Below are 18,225 nucleotides of genomic sequence, written 5' to 3'. Positions count from 1 at the left end.
AAACAAGAAGATATCAACAGACAATAGCAAGTGAAGAATAATTTTAAGAGGGTACTTAAAGAAAGTAGATTTGAAGACTTATTGTGACTTGAAAAGCACAAGAAGACTACAATACGCAGTAGAAAGACCCCATCTCCACAAGGCTGATCCATTCCACCTACTCTATGCTGTGCCCACTATTGGCTTTCCTGTTTCAAGGACTGCAATCTCTCTTACAAAACTGAGTATGCATGTCATGTTAAAAATATTTAACATAAGGGCACCTGGGTAGCTCAGTTGGTTGGGCATCTTGATTTCAGCTTGGGTCAAGATCTCAGAGTCATGAGATTGAGCCCTGGTTTGGGCTCCCTGCTCAGTGGGGAATCTGCTTGAGATTCTCTCTTTCTCCCTCTCCCTCCCCACTTGGGTACCTCAAGCATGCACACTCTCTCTCAAATAAATAAATCTTTTTTTTTTTTTTTCAAATAAATAAATCTTAAAAAAAGAAAAGGTAAAGACAAGAAACTGTCCTTTACCAAAACTCAGGAGCCTGTTATCATATGGATTCATCTCCAAGTGAAGCTGTATCTGCTGTAGGAGATCCACCTCAGCTCTCAATTTTCTGTTCTAGTTCTTGGATGGACTCATGTTATACAAAAATAATGTGGAAAATTGATTTCTTGGCTTATTTCTTCTAGATTATACTAACTGCAGCTCTAGGCTGCACCTTTTAGTCATTCCTCATTTATTAGTTACTAAGAAGAAAGTTCTTCTCTTCCTGAAATCTGTGGCCTTTCATTAATAAAAAGGTCTCAAGATATTCAAAACAGAATCTATCATTATGTAACTTTTTATTTTATTTTATTATTTATTTACTTATTTTTTTTATATAATTAGATTTAATTTTTTTGAAGTAATCTCTACATCCTGTATGGGTTTGAACTTAGGACCCTGAGATCAAGAGTCCAATGCTTCACTGACTGAACCATCCAGGTGCCCCAATTATGTAATTTTTTAAAGCATTTGATATCAACTCCAATCTGAAGATCAATAGTTGGACATCCAATATTTTTTGCCAACTGTTACATGTGAAATACTGCGACAGTAGGGTTGATGATGACTTTTATGACAGAAAGATAAATATATTTTTTGTTCTTCTAAAAATGTAACCACTGATTCTAGCTGGAATTCCATTAAGCAATGGTAATGAAAGAGAGTTAATAGAAACAAAAAACTTTCTATTTAGCTCTCTTTGGGGTGACATTATTTTAAAGTCCATAAAAATTTATTTCAGAAGGTAAAGACTAAATTTACCTTATTTTCTTCTAGAAATTTCAACTTGATAGAAACATCATTACGCATTTTATCATATTTTTCCTTATGTGCTTGAAACAGATGCTGTGACTGCTCAATCTTTGGCAGAGTGTTTGCATCACGTGGTCCAAGATTCAGTTCTTCCAAATCAGTGCGATATGCGTCATATTCAATCCTGGAAAGAACAGAGTTAAGTGATGCACATTACAAAAACAGAATGAAGTAAGTTCAGGAGGTGAGTTGGAAATATATGACAGTCTTATATTATACATTGATAGACAATTCTCATACATATATTATACCTTACACTTTTAAAATCATGCATTTTTTAATACAAAGAGCTATTAATATAAGCGTGTGGGGGGGAAGCTGCCTATTAATCTTCTTAACTATTCCTCCCAAAGTACAGTATTCTGACAAGTAGAATTTCTAAAATTTAAAAAACCAGTTTAAACAGACAGATGTCAAAACCTAATGCTAACAAGATCAAGTGATCTATTTTTCATGGAAAAATGGTAATGCTGATAAGGTAAAGCATAGAAAGATCACAGACTTCAGGATGACACACTTTAACTAGTAAAAGGAAGTTATACTGAGGGTCATCAGTCCTTAAAGTATAGTCTATAGTCTAGCCAGCAAGGTACAAGAGAAATATAATGCAAGTCACATATGTAACTTAAAATTTTCTAGTAGTGCCATTAAAATAATAAAAATTAATTTCACCCTTTAAACAATATATTTTATTTCACCCAATATACCTACAATATTATCACTGCAACATGTAATCAATGTAAAAAGATTGTTAATGAACTATTTTACTTTTTTGGAGGTAGTAATGAGTCTTTGAAATCCACTGTATATATTACACACCTATCTCATTTCAATTTAGACTACCTACCTTTCAAGGGCTCGACAGACACATATGGCTAGTGGCTACCATATGAAACAGAGCAACTCTGGATGGATTTCCATAACATTAGTATTTAGAAAATGACAATGGCATCTATTACAGAGCACTTACCACCTTGTGATCCTTTAGGTGCCTTCCCATTAATATTTTCTTACTACTAACTGAAATAGTTAACCCACCACCACCACTCCATGATCACACTGTATCTCATAATGCCTCTGTCACGGCACCTATGTAAGTACAGTACTTGGGGACTTGCTTATCAGTGATTTATCCAGCAGTCTCTATTATTCAGTACTCAGCTAAGAAGAACAATGTGAGGGATCCCTGGCTGGCTCAGCGGTTTAGCGCCTGCCTTCAGCCCAGGGCGTGATCCAAGAGTCCCGGGATCTAGTCCCATGTCAGGCTCCCTACATGGAGCCCTTCTCCCTCTGGCTTTGTCTCTGCCTCTCTCTCTCTCTCTCTGTCTCTCATGAATAAACAAAATCTTAAAAAAAGAAAAGAAAAGAACAATGTGACCTCTGATTTAGTAAAAATCAGCATCACAAAGCTTATGCTCTAGAACTAAAGCTCTTTATTCAATATCTAGAGTACAATCTACTCCTCTTATTCTGGCAATTAAGAATATTTTAAAGATTTATTTATTTATTTTAGAGAGAGTGCACACATGTGGAGGGTTGGGGAGAGGCAGAGGGAGAGAAAGGCAAGCAGACTCCTGGTTGAGTGCAGAGCCTAATGCAGGCAGGGCTCAATCTCACAACCTAAGGATCATAACCTGAGCCGAAACCAAGAGTCAGATACTCAACTGACTGAGCTGCCCACGTGCCCTTTAAGAATATTTTAAACAACATCAACTATATTCCAATGTGCCTTGAGGATTTATTTTTATCTTGTACTGAATTTAACAAACTTGACATTTTACGGTCAAAAAGAATCATTCATTCACTGATACATTGATTCATTCAACAAATATTAAGTGAGCCCCTTCTATGTTCCAGGCACTATACTAAAAACCAGAGCTATAATGATGAGTAGATAAGGTTTATCTCAAAGAAACTTGCAGTCTAGAGGGAGAGAAGCTCTTGAACAACTAAAACAAAATGAGATAATGGTAACTGCCATGAGGGAGGGAGAATAAGGTACAGAGGAAATCAAAAGAATTGCCTAATTAGGTATCTCCGAACAGAATTAAAACACTAGAATTAAAATTTAAAGGATGGTAAAAGCTTCTGAGGTGGACTGTGGAGGGAAATAAAGCAATCCAGGAAGAGAAAAGCATAAATAAAAGCACAGATTCGTAAGATACCATGATACATTTGGGAAGTAATTCAGTATGTTAGAACCTCAGGTTGAAAATGATAATGGAAGGAATTAAAGTCAGACTAGGGATCCCTGAGTGGCGCAGCGGTTTGGCGCCTGCCTTTGGCCCAGGGCGCGATCCTGGAGACCCGGGATCGAATCCCACATCGGGCTCCCGGTGCATGGAGCCTACTTCTCCTTCTGCCTGTGTCTCTGCCTCTCTCTCTCTCTCTGTGACTATCATAAATAAATAAAAATTAAAAAAAATTAAAAATAAAAAAAAATAAAGTCAGACTAGCAGGCAAAACTGACATTAAGTAGCATATTAAAGGGCCACATTAAAGGGATCAGATTTAATCTGGTAGGTCAAGGGGTGGGAAGCCATTTAAGAATTCTGATATATGAGGGCATCTGGGTAGTTCAGTGGTTGAGTATCTGCCTTTGGTTTAGTTTGTGATCCTGGGGTCAAGTCGCACATTAGGCTCCCCTCAGGGAGCCTATTTCACCCTCTGCCTATGTCTCTGCCTCTCTCTTTGTCTCTCAAGAATGAATAAATAAAATCTTAAAAAAAAAAAAAAAAAGGAACTCTGATCTAGAAAGTAACATGTTCTACTTATTCAGCATAGAAAGACTGCCCTAGTGGTAAGAAATGGAAGATGGACTGGAGTGGATTAAGAAACAAACAAGGAAACCAATTAGAAGACCATGGGCAAAGGAAAATTAGTCACTGGATCAGGACAATGGCAGTGGGGCTAAGAAGGGGAGGCAGATATAAAGATTTAGGAGGCAAGACTGACTTAGTAATGATAACAAGTTAAATTCCATGGGTCCTTCAGCCAGATTCAATGACCACTCTGGCCTTTGCTGGCTCTAATGTCTTAATCTAGTTATTTTATTTCTTTTTGTTTTCAGTTTTTCATCTATAAGTGAGAATAATAATTTCCACAAAAAATATAGAGTACCTAGGATATACCTGGTAATAACTAGTATCTTTAGAGTGCTTATTATAATGGTCAAATTAGAAGAGGTCTAGCCAGAAGTAGATAAATTAAAAACAATAAAAAATGAAGGAAAAAAAGTAGAACAAAAATAGTGATAAATGATGACTTAATGTGAGGACAAATATCCTTCATTAACCTCGGAGCACACTTCTAAACAGTAAGATTAATATAAATATAATCAAAGTTGTGATACTGACCTTATATCCCTTAATTTTTACATCCAGAGTTTGTTATGGTATCAAAGTAAAACTTTCCATAAGAGCTTCTCTAACAGTGCTCATTACCACCAGGAAGAGAAGTACACTAAATTTTCAAAATGCAACTCTTCAAGGTTGCCAGTCTCAATTGAATCCCTATCAATAAAGTTAGTGATGGTTGGTTACTATATGACTGATTTTACATAAAACTTGTAGAGAACAGGTGTCCACATCTGAAAAGTCTTGACCATAATTGATTCCCTTGTTGGTGCTGCTGTGGAGAAGTGCTGAATGGGCTATTGCAAGATTTTCTTTTCTTTTTTTTTTTTTTTATTGCAAGATTTTCTATACACGGAGCACCAGAGGGCTAGGAAATACTTGTACACAATGCATAATAGGGAGCATTAAAAGGCCACCCAGATTTTTGCCTAAATTGCCACTTTTTGTGCTGATCAAATAGTTAATCCATGCCCTATAAGCCAGTAAATTCTGGTTCTGACAGAGAAGAAAATTCAGCTACTGAGAAACTTAATCTGGGGTTATTTTTAAATGTTATACCTGTGGGGCACATTTTACTATTACAACTAGTGAATTCCTCAGTTACTTCAATAAAATCACACTGTAATTTCAATAAAACAAGAATTAATTATGGGGTAAGGTCATTGTTGTTGTTAGTTTTTTTTTTAAAAGATTTTATTTATTTATTTATTTATTTATTTATTTATTTATTTATTTATTTATTTATGAGAGACACAGAAAGAGAGGCAGAGACACAGGCAGAGGGAGAAGCAGACTCTCTGCAGGGAGCCTGATGTGGGACTCGATTCTCAGACTGGGATCAAGCCCTGAGCTGAAGGCAAACGCTCAACCACTGAGCCACACCCAGGCGTCCCTGTTGTTAGTTTTAAATTACACACAGAAGTCGTTAAAGGTTTCCTGATAACCAGCTATCAAATACATATAACCTGATTTATAATCCTGTTCAGAAGTTTCAAATAAACCCATATATTAGATTGAGATTTTTAAAATAGATTTTATTTATTTGAGAGATAAGAGAGGGAGTGTGTATACAAGCAGCAGAAACGGCAGAGAAAGGAGAGAACCTCAAGCAGACTCCTGGCTGAGCACAGAGCCTGATGCAGGGCTTGATCTCATGACCCAGAGATCATGACCTGAGCCCAAATCAAGGACACTCAACCGATGAGTCACCCAAGCACCCCTAGATTGAGATCTTTTTATCACACTCTACTTTAAGTCAGACAACTCAATATAAGATGTGAAAATTATTATTATTATTATTGAAAATTATTATTAAAGATTTTACTTTTAAGTAATCTCTACATCCAACATGGGAGTCCACCTCACAACCCTGAGATCCCAAGTCACACATTCCATCAACTGAGCCAGGCTGGCACATCATAATTTTTATTATTATTATTATTATTATTATTTTTAATTTTTATTTATTTATTTATGATAGTCACAGAGAGAGAGAGAGAGGCAGAGACATAGGCAGAGGGAGAAGCAGGCTCCATGCATCGGGAGCCCGATGTGGGATTCGATCCCGGGTCTCCAGGATCACGCCCTGGGCCGGCGCCAAACCACTGCGCCAGGGATCCCTATTATTTTTTTAAAAGATTTTATTTATTTATTTTATTTATTTATTCATGACAGAGAGAGAGAGAGAGAGAGAGAGAGGCAGAGACACAGGCAGAGGGAGAAGCAGGGATCCCTATTATTTTTTTAAAAGATTTTATTTATTTATTTATTTACTTATTTATTTATTTATTTATTTATTTATTTATTTATTTATTTTATTTATTTATTTATTCATGACAGAGAGAGAGAGAGAGAGAGGCAGAGACACAGGCAGAGGGAGAAGCAGGCTCCATGCAGGGAGCCCAATGTGGGACTCGATTCTGGGACTCCAGGATCATGCTCTGGGCCTAAGGCAGGAAGGAAAAAACTAAACTGCTAAGCCACCCAGGGATCCCCACATCATAATTTAAAAAATTTTTAAAATAGATATGAAATTTGAGATAAATCTAGTTCAAATTTGAGACTGAATGATTAAAAGTAAAAGGAAGAAAGCAAACAGGCTCTCATTTTGGCTTTGAAATTGGCTCCAAGTGAGCAAGCAAACCTTTTAACCTCTAGAGGCTTATTTTTCTCTTCTACAAATTAAAAAATAACTTGTGTACTGTTCAGTGACTCATCTAATGATCTAATGAATTTTTCTTTCTTTACTATGGGTTAATATTTGAAAAAAAAAAACTAAAAAAAATTTTAAATTAAGCTATATGCCCAACATGGAGCTTTGAACTCACAATCCCAAGATTAAGAGTCGCATGCTCTACTGACTGAGCCAGCCAGTCAGTCACCCCATAATATGGGTTAATTTTTTTTGGGGGGGGCTAATGTTTTTAAAAGCATCTTAAAATAATGGCCAAAGTGAAAGATATTATATCCTTTAAACAAAACATATTTTAAAATATACTAAACAAAAATACACTTTAGGTACTAAAAATATTTTCAGGATAAGTGGACAGTTACAAAGTACAGAAACAAATCAGATTCAAGTAGTTCTTGACTAGAAGGTAGAAGAGGGTAGTTTTAGAACCAAAGAATTTTCATCTTCAAAACCCACAAATATTAATCTGAAAGGCTAGAAAATAAGAATTCTTAAAAGAATTAAAGAGATAAAAGGAAAAGGGTATTCATTATGAACAAAGCAAGACATCACAAGTAAGGAACAGATTTGGAAAAGAACCAAATAAATTTTATAAAAATAAAAAATATACAGAATATTCTTTTGAAAAATACAATGTCCACAAAAAGATTTAAATAGAGACTGGAGAATCAGTTACTACCAGTGTTACTAAAGGGACTCCTACTGAAGGGTAGGAGAAATTCCTGAGAAATTCCTTCAGTGTTATTGAGGGATATCCTTTTTTTTTTTTTTTTTTAAATTTTATTTATTTATTAATGAGGGACACACACAGAGAGAGGTAGAGACAGGCCGAGGGAGAAGCAGGCTCCATGCAGGGAGCCTGATGCGGGACTCAATCCTGAGTCTCTAGGATCACGCCCTGGGCTGAAGGCGGCACTAAATCACTGAGCCACCCGGGCTGCCCTATTGAGGGATATCCTATTGATGGATTCCTTCCGTTTATTTTTTCCATCTTGGATTTTTTTTTTTTTTTTAGATTTTATTTATTTTAAAGAGAGACAGAGAGCGTGTGAACAAGTGAGAGGAAGGACAGAGGGAAAAGGAGCAGCAGATTCCCCACTGAGCAGGGAGCCTGATGCAGGGCTTAATCCCAGGACCCTGAGATCAGGACCTGAGCAGAAGGCAGACACTTGGCCAACTGAGCCACCCAGGCATCCCACCACTTTCTGATTTTAATACTGTGTTAGCAAATAATTAAAACAATAGGGAAAAGCAAAAAACCAAGTCCATGATCTAAATAGGACACAGACCACATCTCTACCCTTCTCCTACCAAACAGCCACAGCTATTTATCTTGACCTTCATTTCCAAGTCATTAAAAACCACATGTTAATACTAAACCTAAAATTACAAACACAGAATAACATAGAAGCATCTCTTGTGAAAAGATTAAAAGTTAATTTTCCAAGGGTTTTGGGCTTTCAGTTATGTGAAGCATAAGGAAATATATATAAGAATAAGCACTCAAAAACTAGATGAGTTTAGAGTTTTCATAGCCATTTCTCATATTATTAAACTAGGGTAAGGGGCCAAAACATAAATTTATACTTCTAAAAGTTATAGTTTGCATTTAACCTCAACTATGCTACAAAAAAAATGGGATAGGAAGTAAGGATTTCAAATGTTCAGAGGAAAAAAATTCAAAGTAAATCAGAATAAAATGAAGGGGAGAAAAATAGTGCCTGGAATCAAAAGTTGAAAAATGCTACTGCTGATCTGCTAAAATGTACTTAGCTTACCTAACAGGATGGTTATGAGATAGGGAATTAATAATGAGTGTATCTGTGCATGTTTATAAAATGTTTGAAAACACTGCATTATAAACAGCTATGAAAATACATAAGAGTTTGAAGCTAATTATAACCTAGGTAAGTGGAAGGCTAGGAAGTTGGTATCCACAACATAAAATCATGGAAGCAGAAATGAGCTTCTTTAATGAAGAGAAAGTGAAACTGTAAATCTGGCTATTGCACTGCTTCTACTGGGAAGCAGCAGTAATAAGAATGAAAAGAGAGGCTTAAGGCCAGATTATAGAGGGCACCTAGGATCTACCTAGTAGAACACAAGGCCCTATCCTCTTCTAAGGAAGCTGGAACTAGGAGATCCTCCATCTCTCTATTCTCTAACAGGCAGGTTGGGCACATAACCAAGGCTCAATGAGATATTCTCTAGACAATGAATCAAAATATTGAGGGGCCTTTTGGAAATGACTTATGGTGGCCATGGCAACATCAAGTACCAGAGGTACCCAGCATCAGGGTCCTAATCAGATTCTTCTGAGGCAGGAATTCTGAGGAATTTTGATTCCTGCTTGTTTCTAGAATCTGCTCTTCTGCCTTTCTCTTAGTTCTATCTACTGCATTCTTTTCCTGCCTGTATTAGCCAAAGCTGATTTCTAACATATATAACCTAAAACCTCACCTGAATTATATACCATATGTAAGGAGACCATATAATGAAAATTTACACCTACCTGGCACTTTCATATTGTTTCACAGTCATTAATGTATCTTCAATTGTTTTATTCACCAAAGTGTTCACACTGGCAATAAAAAAATTAATGGCTCCAAGAAGAGTCTCCCCATTTTTAGCCAGTAGCTTCTGGGTATCTGCATTATAGCCAAATTCTTCCTACAACAAGAAAATCACCTTAACATATCCACTTATTAGTGAATGTGACAAAGAAGTCTTAAACATATCATTAATGGGAAAATATTTGATTTAGAGAATATTTGATTTAAAACATTTAGCTATAGAAGTTTTCTTCTTTTAATGTTTAAATAAACAAATCTAAATCACAGCTAGCTATATAATTACCAGAAAAGTTTTGTAAACCAAAATTGTCATCAGCTCAGATGTATAGCTAGAATCAAATAATTTTAAAAAGTTAAACTACTTTGTACTAGAAAGAATATTTTCATTTCCATGTTTTGTTTCTATTATACTGTAAGCACAGCTGTTAAGAAGAAAAATATAGCAGATTATTAATCAGAGAAACCATAACTTTCACAACCAAATTAGGTTAACAATTGACTAAAACTTTCAGACATAGACACATTGCAATTTCTGTGTTTTGACATAATCTCTTCGGTGTATAAATATTAACAATGCACATTTCTTGTAAACTCAGGGACTAGTTGACTCCCCAGCTCAGGTCTATGTAGGTGCACAGCTGGGGAAGGATCACTCAACACCAGTTCGAGTTCATTCTCTCTGAATAAACTGAGTTTTGGCTTAGAAAACATTACATATGACTCCTTCAGATATGGCAAGTACTAACTAAATTTTCAGTAGTTGAAAGACTGGAAAACTTTAACAGATTATCAGGACACATCTGGACAAATAAAAAAAATCTGATCATAGCTTATTGTAAGATTTATTCTTCAACTTGAGAATTCTGAAGTTTGTTATGCAACACTTTTTAATTTAAGCTGTAAAAAAGCAATATGAAATTAAATAAAATCTTAGAAAATGCAAGTTTAATGCTAGTGCTATAGATATAATTAAATTTCTAGGTCATAAAATAGCCAATAATTAATAAATAGCAGGAGAATAAAATTATCTTGTGCTAAAACCATTTTCCATTTAAGAGAGATCCAAGTAACTTTTTTTTTTTTTTAAAAAGATTTATGTATTTGAGAGAGAGAGAAGGAGCATGCATATGCGTGCATACAAGTCAGGGGATGGGCAGAGAGAGAAGGAGAGAGAGAATCTCAAGCAGACTGCCCCCTGAGTGCGGAACCTGACCTGGAGATCCATCCTAGGACCCTGGGAGATCATGACCTGCGCCAAAATCAAGAGTTGGATGCTCAACTGACTGAGCACCAACCAGCTGCCCCAACCCTGTTCATTTCTAAAAATTCTCAATACCCAGAATTTCACAGAATTAACATTAAGAATGCCACAAATCCTAATTTAGCCACAGAGAGAGACCTATACAACCTAGAAGGCTACTCTTTTACTAAAAACAAACAAAATACCCTGGAGCAGAGTAAGATGAAATAGCAGCAGACTGAAAAGTTGTATAGCAGAATTTGGATACTATATTTATAATGAAGAAACAGGCCTATATTCAAAGCAGACAGGAAGAGTGAACTGCCATTGTTCTGTTTCATAAATGTAAATCCCACCTGTAATTCCGTGAAGAAAATATAAAACTTTAAAAAAAGAAAAAAAAAAGAAGAAAATATAAAACTTAAGATTTTAACATACAATTTGAAAAGTTAACTGGCTAGAATAAAAAAGCTTGTTTTTAATAGTAAGGTATGAGACACAGTATAGTAGCAAAAGATATAAAATTGGGGCACTAGAAAGAAAGGAATATACATATGTATATGCATTATAAGAAACACAAAAATAATTAAATATGCTTTTTAGCATTGAAAATAAGTAAAATATGATTCATAAACTTCATTTAGTTAATAAGTTGTTTTAGTATTTTCGGTTGGACAGGGACATTTTATACATTATTATAAATTGCCTTAACAATTACAAATAAACTAAACATAAAGTAATTTTGTGAACAGGGCTGTGGTTTTAATCTGCCACTGAACAGGGAAAGCCAATATAATTCCTTAATCTCAATATCTGCTTGCTTTATTTTTTTTTAATTTTTTAAATTTATTTATGATAGTCACAGAGAGAGAGAGAGAGAGAGAGAGAGAGAGAGAGAGAGAGAGGCAGAGACACAGGCAGAGGGAGAAACAGGCTCCATGCACCGGGAGCCCGACGTGGGATTCGATCCCGGGTCTCTGGGATCGCGCCCTGGGCCAAAGGCAGGGGCCAAACCACTGCGCCACCCAGGGATCCCCTCTGCTTGCTTTATACAGAGAGAGAAAACGAAGTTTCAAAATATTTGAAAATTTTTTCTCTTTAGCAGCTTCTACATCATTTACAACGTTTATCAGATATAAATGACATCTGTCTCCCCTTAAACTTCTACATCAGGACTAAATAACGGAAACATCTGGATCTAAAACATCCAATTTTAGTGCTATAAATTATTGCCTAATTAATAACAAGTGGGTTAATTTAAAAAACACATGGCAATTAAGGAATACAGATAACACTACTGACAGGTACTAGTTGATAATTGATAATAATATGGATTATGTGAACTTTTCTTTTTCTTTTTTTTTTTTTAAAGATTTTATTTATTCATGAGAGACACAGAGAGAGGGAGAGGCAGAGACACAGGCAGAGGGAGAAGCAGGCTCCATGCAGGAAGCCCCATGTGGGACTCAATCCTCGGTCTCCAGGATCACGCCCTGGGCTGAAGGCGGCGCTAAACCACTGAGCCACCGGGGCAGCCCCATGTGAACTTTTCAAATCTTGAAGTATATGCTACCTTCTAAATTGAGAAAAAAAAATTTTTTTAATGAGTTGAAGTGCCATGGCATAACAGAACTGGGGGTCAGAGGCATGTGATAAAATGGTAAAAATCTAGTTTGGAAGTTCATATGTTGATTCTGCTACTGACTGGATTTATCTATTTTGTTAAATTTTTTGTGTGTCAATTTCTCAGTAATAATATGAAGATAATTCTCTTACAAGTTTGATAGGAAGTGTGATGAGATAACCTGCATAAAGTTTCTGATAGATGACAGGCATTTAAAAAGTTTCAGATTTGCTTTTTCTTCTGCTGGATACTGCTTGTTTCTCTAGAAGATGAAAGAACTGAACTAATCTTGGGATGCCTGGGTGGCTCAGTGGTTGAGCATCTGCCATCAGCTCAGGGCATGATCCTGGGATCCTGGGATCGAGTCCCACATCGGGCTGCCTGCATGGAGCCTGCTTCTCCCTTTGCCTGTGTCTCTGCCTCTCTTTGTGTTTCTCTCATGAATAAATAAAATCTTTAAAAAAAAAAAAAAAAAAAAGAACTGAACTAATCTTTAAATTCTTCAACTTCCAAATGCTCCAATCACAAAACAGCTATCATAACCATCATACTTTATCCAGTGTCACTATGTGCCATACGTGTGCTAATTACTGTCAAGGAGTCTCAGTTAATATGTCATAAGGTAGGAGGAAGTGGACACCAGCTCTTCATCACTGCGCTATAAATTTTTTTCTCAAAAAGAATCAACAGGCAAAGAGAGTTACTTTGCTGGCTTTCGTGATTGATCCTGATGACCAAGGGAAAGGAAACTGGACTGCTAAGGAAGAGTATGCCTGGAATACAGGCAACCTCTTAGGGCATCTCTTAGTACTACTATCTTGCTCTGTGATTAATGTCAATAGAAAACAACACCACCACATTTCAGTCAGGACTACTAATGGCCTGGACCCTTCAGGAAGGAAGGTTTGGGTCACCCCACCAGGCAAAGAACTGACTGGATGAGGTGTGAACCGAGAGCCAATGTAATACGGAATGACTTCGGTGGAAGCTAACACTTCGTGACTATCTGTAGAAATGAAGACTATAATTATTGTATTTCTTCCTTATTTTGTTATGTTCATGTATGTATAAAGCAGATAACTTCATTTTCTTCCCTCTCATATGCCCTTAGCATATAACATAAGATGTATTATTAATTTTACATCATAGTATTTAACTAACAGGATATCAAGGAAAAAAGTGAACATCACTCAAGGACTCTGCTAACTTTTCCCCTCTTGTGGGGAAAAGGTTAGTCTATCTTTGATAGTATGCAGGATAGTCATATCATATTAGGTGAAAGTAAGGCTCTCTTACTGCCTTTACTTGGAGATTAAGTATGGTTTAAGGATACATGTATAATTGTTGCTAGCCTGATGAAGGGTAGACTGTGATGGTTAATTTTATGTGTCAACTTAAATTAGCCAGTTGTTTGCCAGTTGTTTGGTCAAACACTAGTCTAGATGTCACTATGAAGGTACAGATTTTGTAGATGTGATTAACATTTGCAATGAGAAACATTATAAATAACACTTTTTAAAAAAGATTTTATTTATTTATTCATGAGAGACACACACACAGAGAGGCAGAGACATAGGCAGAGAGAGAAGCAGGCTCCATGCAGGGAGCCTGATGTGGGACTTGATCCCAGGACTCCAGGACACACCCTGGGCAGAAGGCAGGCACTAAACCACTGAGCCATCCAGGGATCCCCTATAAATAACATTTAAAGTTGACCTTAAAGAGATTATCTTCCAGAATGTGGGTGGACTTCAATCAATTAGTTGAAGACCTTTAGAACAAAAAGACAGGTTTCCCAGAGAATAATTCTGCCTTAAGACTAGAAATCTGGCCTTGGTTTCTTTTTCTTTTCTTTTTTTTTTTTTTTTTAATTTTTATTTATTTATGATAGTTACAGAGAGAGAGAGAGAGGCAGAGACACAGGCAGAGGGAGAAGCAGGCTCCATGCACCGGGAGCCCGATGTGGGATTCGATTCCAGGTCTCCGGGATCGCGCCCTGGGCCAAAGGCAGGCGCCAAACCACTGCGCCACCCAGGGATCCCTGGCCTTGGTTTCTAAACTACTAACCCACCCTTCGTATTTCAGATTTGCCAAGCCCCTCAACTATGGGAGCAAATTTCTTAAAATAAATCTCTGTGTATTATGTACATACCTCCTATTGGTTTTGTTTCATTGGAAAATCATAATTAAAAACACCCATCTATAAATACTGATTCTGAATTTCAAATAGTCTCTAAAAGGTTCCAGTTTACCACTATTTTCATATTTATAAATACGAATTAGAAAGTTCAGTAAATTTTCTATTTCTTAATTATTTCCTTCAAATCACTTCTGTGTACATATTTGCCTTTAGTATTTGTTCACTAACAAATCATATCAAGTATATTTTGGTGCATAAGCCATCATAAAAGAATATAGCATGTCCTTTTAGCAAAATAGGATAGTTCAATTTCTTGTTGAAAAATGTCGCATGGGGGTACCTAGGTGGCTTAATTGGTTGTGTCTGACTCTTGATTTTTGGCTTAGGTCATGATCTCAGGGTGGTGGGATAGAGCATGGAGTGGGGCTCTGTACTGAGCATGGAGTCTACTTGTCCCTCTCCCTCTGCCCCACCCTCCACTCACCTGTGTGTATGTGTGCACATGCATCCTCTTTCTAAAATGAATGGATAAATAAAATCTTAAAAAAAAATGTTGCATGATAGACTCATGCCTGTTGAACAACTAACTAGATAGATAAAAATACCTGTGATGATTAATTTTATATGCCAACTTGGCTGGGCCACGATGTCCAGATCTTGGTCAAACATTCTGGCAATTTCAGTGAAGGTGTTTTTTTTAATGAGATTAATATTTAAATTGGTGGAGAGTGATGAAAGAAGGCTGAGACCACCCTCCACAAGAGGTAGGCCTCATCCAATCAACTGAAGACCTTAATAGAACAAAGACTGAATTCCCTGTAGCAAGAAGGAATTCTGCTAACAGATTGCCTTTGCACTCAAACTGCTACTCTTCCTTGAGTCTCTCTCTAGTCTGCCAGCCGACCCCACAGGTTTTACATGTATCAAGACTCCAAATCCTGTGAACCAATCTTTTAAAATACATCTCTCTATATATCTACTTATCCTGTTGGTCCTGTTTGTCTACAGAACTGGACTAATACAGTACCACATTTCCTTTTTGTCCTTAAAAATTCAGTGACTCTTGAATTTAAGAAAATTTATCTGGGATATCATCAGAAGACTTACAAACTGGGATTTCACTCATATTATCTATTTTGCCATCATCATTGAGTCAATGCTGCTGTCCCTCTGCAGTTCTCTTCTGATTTTGTCTAATAACTGTGAAATATCTTCCTTTGGTGTTGTCTTCTCTTTGCCATTACGGGCAAAAAATGAAAAATTCTAAATTTTCAACTATGTTGCATAAACGTGAGGAAAAAAAAAAAAAAGACTACAAAGAGTAGTAGTACAGGGGATCCCTGGCTGGCTCAGCAGTTTAGTGCCTGCCTTTTTTGGCCCAGGGTGTGATCCTGGAGTCCTGGGATCGAGTTCTGCATCGGGCTGCCTGCATGAGGCCTGCTTCTCCCTCTCTGCCTGTCTCTCTGCTCTCTCTCTGTGTCTCTCATGAATAGATAAATAAAAATCTTAAAAAAAAAAAAAGTATTACATCATTTTTAAAGGTGATGCCATCATTCTTTTATCATCTTAGTAATTTTTAACATTGGAAATAATGGATGAATAATGATGAAATAATTCCCAAGATGATAACATAGTTAAGTGTTTTAAGATCATTCACATCCCATACTGTGTCTTTTACTTCCAATGGACCTGTATGGCAGTTGCAAGATAAAAAGTTGTATTCTGGAGGTGCCTGCCTTCCGCTCAGGTCATGATCCTGGGGTTCTGGGATCAAGGCCTAAGACAGGCTCCCTGTTTAGCAGGGAGCTGGCTTCTCCCTATCCCTCTACCCCTCCCTCCAATTCATGTTCTCTAGCTTGCTTTGGTCTCTCAACTAAGTAAATAATCTTTTTTAAAAAGTTTTATCATCTGGGGGCACCTGGGTGGCTCAGTGGTTGAGCGTCTGCCTTTGGCTCAGGGCATGATCTCTGGGTTCTGGGATCAAGTCACACTTCAGGCTTCCTGCAGGGAGCCTGCTTCCCCCTCTGCCTATGTCTCTGCCTCCTCTGTGTGCTTCTCATGAATAAATAAATAAAATCTTAAAAAAAAAAAGTTGTTTTCTGCTAATAAAAACAAATACATTTTCTCATTGGAATAAAACTCATGAATTATTAATCCTTACAAAGGGTTAGAGAGTTCAAATAAGAAATTCAAAAATTAAAACTAGGTCTAATGGACTTGAATACTGAAGATTAAACTCTCAGTTCTGTTAAAAAGAAAAAAAAAGGATTTGACACCAAGAAAAGATAACAGAAGTACCTACTAGCTAAGACTGAGCATTAAATGAGCTAATACATACATAAATCATGTAGAACAATATCTGGCATATAGTAAACCCCCAATGTGTATTAACTATTATAATTAACAGGGTCTACTGAGTGCAGCATTGCTGATAACACTGCTACAACACTTCCTCAGACCCTATACCCGGGCTACCTCTTTCCATACTGTGGGGTTTTCTCTGGATCACAGACCCTCTAAAGATCCCATTTAAAAGAAATAGCAAGAGATCATGGAGAAACAGACATAGTTATGGCCTCCCCATGTACACGCAAAGGTGAGCCCCACCTAGAGCTGCCTCCTTCTGGCCTGTTGGTACATGTCCTTGGCTATGAAAACAAAATAAGAATGTATATGTTCATATATACAAAACATAAACTATATACATAAAATATATATAACTTTCAGCTCTACCTCTTCTTAAAAAAGATTTTATGAGAGAGTAGGCACAGGTGTATGCATGAGCAGGGAGAGGGGCAAATGGGGAGGGAGAGGGACAAGTAGACTTCTCCCTGAGTGTAGAGCCTGACATAAGCTTCACCATCTTAATTCCACAACTCTTGAGATTCTGACCTGAGCCAAAAGCAAGAGTCAGATCGTCAACCTACTGAGCTACCCATGTGCCCCACAGCTCTCTATCTTTTATTTGTTTTTTTTTTTTTAATTAATTTATTTATTTATTCATGAGGGACACAGAAGGAGAGAGAGGCAAAGACACAGGCAGAGGGAGAAGCAGGCTCCATGCAGGGAGCCCAACGTGGGACTCGATCCTGGGTCTCCAGGATCACGCCCGGGGCTGAAGGCGGCGCTAAACCGCTAAGCCACCGGGGCTGCCCTCTTTTATTTGTTTTGTGATAAAAATTACTTGACCTCTCCTGGCTTCAGTTTCCTCATCTATAAAATGGGGATAACATTTCTTCTAGTGTTGGGTTAGATAAATTATTAAACATAATGGTTATAAAGAACCCAGCCCTTTACACTCAACTGCAGCTGTTACCCGATTGATTAGCTTCCCAAATATTAGATTAGTTCGTCTATCTAGTGACTCAGAATTGAATCTCTGTATTCTTATGAAATGATATTGTCATCTCTAGCCAAACTTTCTTTTTTAAGATTCTAGATATTATCACATAACTTAATGCTCTAAATTATCTAACTCTTTAAGTTAGAAGTCTGTTGGTAAGGGATTTCTACACCTTTTGGCTTCAGGTGAGGGGAAAAAAAAAGACATCAAAGAAGTCACTTAAGACAAATTCTTAGGAATGCTTTGCTGAATACTTATAGAGATATGGTAGAGATGTAATTTCATAATTATTCTAAAATTCTTAATTTCTAAAACTCACAGTTTATATTAATGATTTCGGTAAAAGTAGATCATGAATCCAGTCAAGCAAGTTACCATTTGTTCAAGACATTTGGAGAATAGGTAGGAGATTTT

The 18,225-nt window shown here is 36.8% G+C and overlaps 1 protein-coding gene across 15 annotated transcripts in view; it reads right to left on the bottom strand.

Annotated features, from left to right (window-relative positions):
* Positions 1–18,225, bottom strand: part of ARFIP1 (ADP ribosylation factor interacting protein 1) — a 131,516-nt gene that overhangs the window by 28,198 nt on the left and 85,093 nt on the right. For all 15 annotated transcript variants that reach the window (XR_003133338.2, XM_049094245.1, XM_025439363.3 and 12 more), the window contains 2 exons: positions 9,404–9,561; positions 1,294–1,468 (listed from right to left, as the gene is read on the bottom strand). Coding sequence is in view for 14 of the 15 variants with exons in the window: in XM_049094245.1 (XP_048950202.1) it covers positions 1,294–1,468; positions 9,404–9,561 (333 nt within the window). In the remaining variant the exon portion in view is untranslated. The remainder of the gene's footprint in view (positions 1–1,293; positions 1,469–9,403; positions 9,562–18,225) is intronic.

Source organism: Canis lupus, chromosome 15, assembly GCF_003254725.2.
Source record: "Canis lupus dingo isolate Sandy chromosome 15, ASM325472v2, whole genome shotgun sequence".
Lineage (NCBI taxonomy): Eukaryota > Metazoa > Chordata > Mammalia > Carnivora > Canidae > Canis > Canis lupus.
The sequence above is the reverse complement of the archived record's forward strand: the minus strand, read 5'-3'. Positions and strand labels throughout refer to the sequence as shown.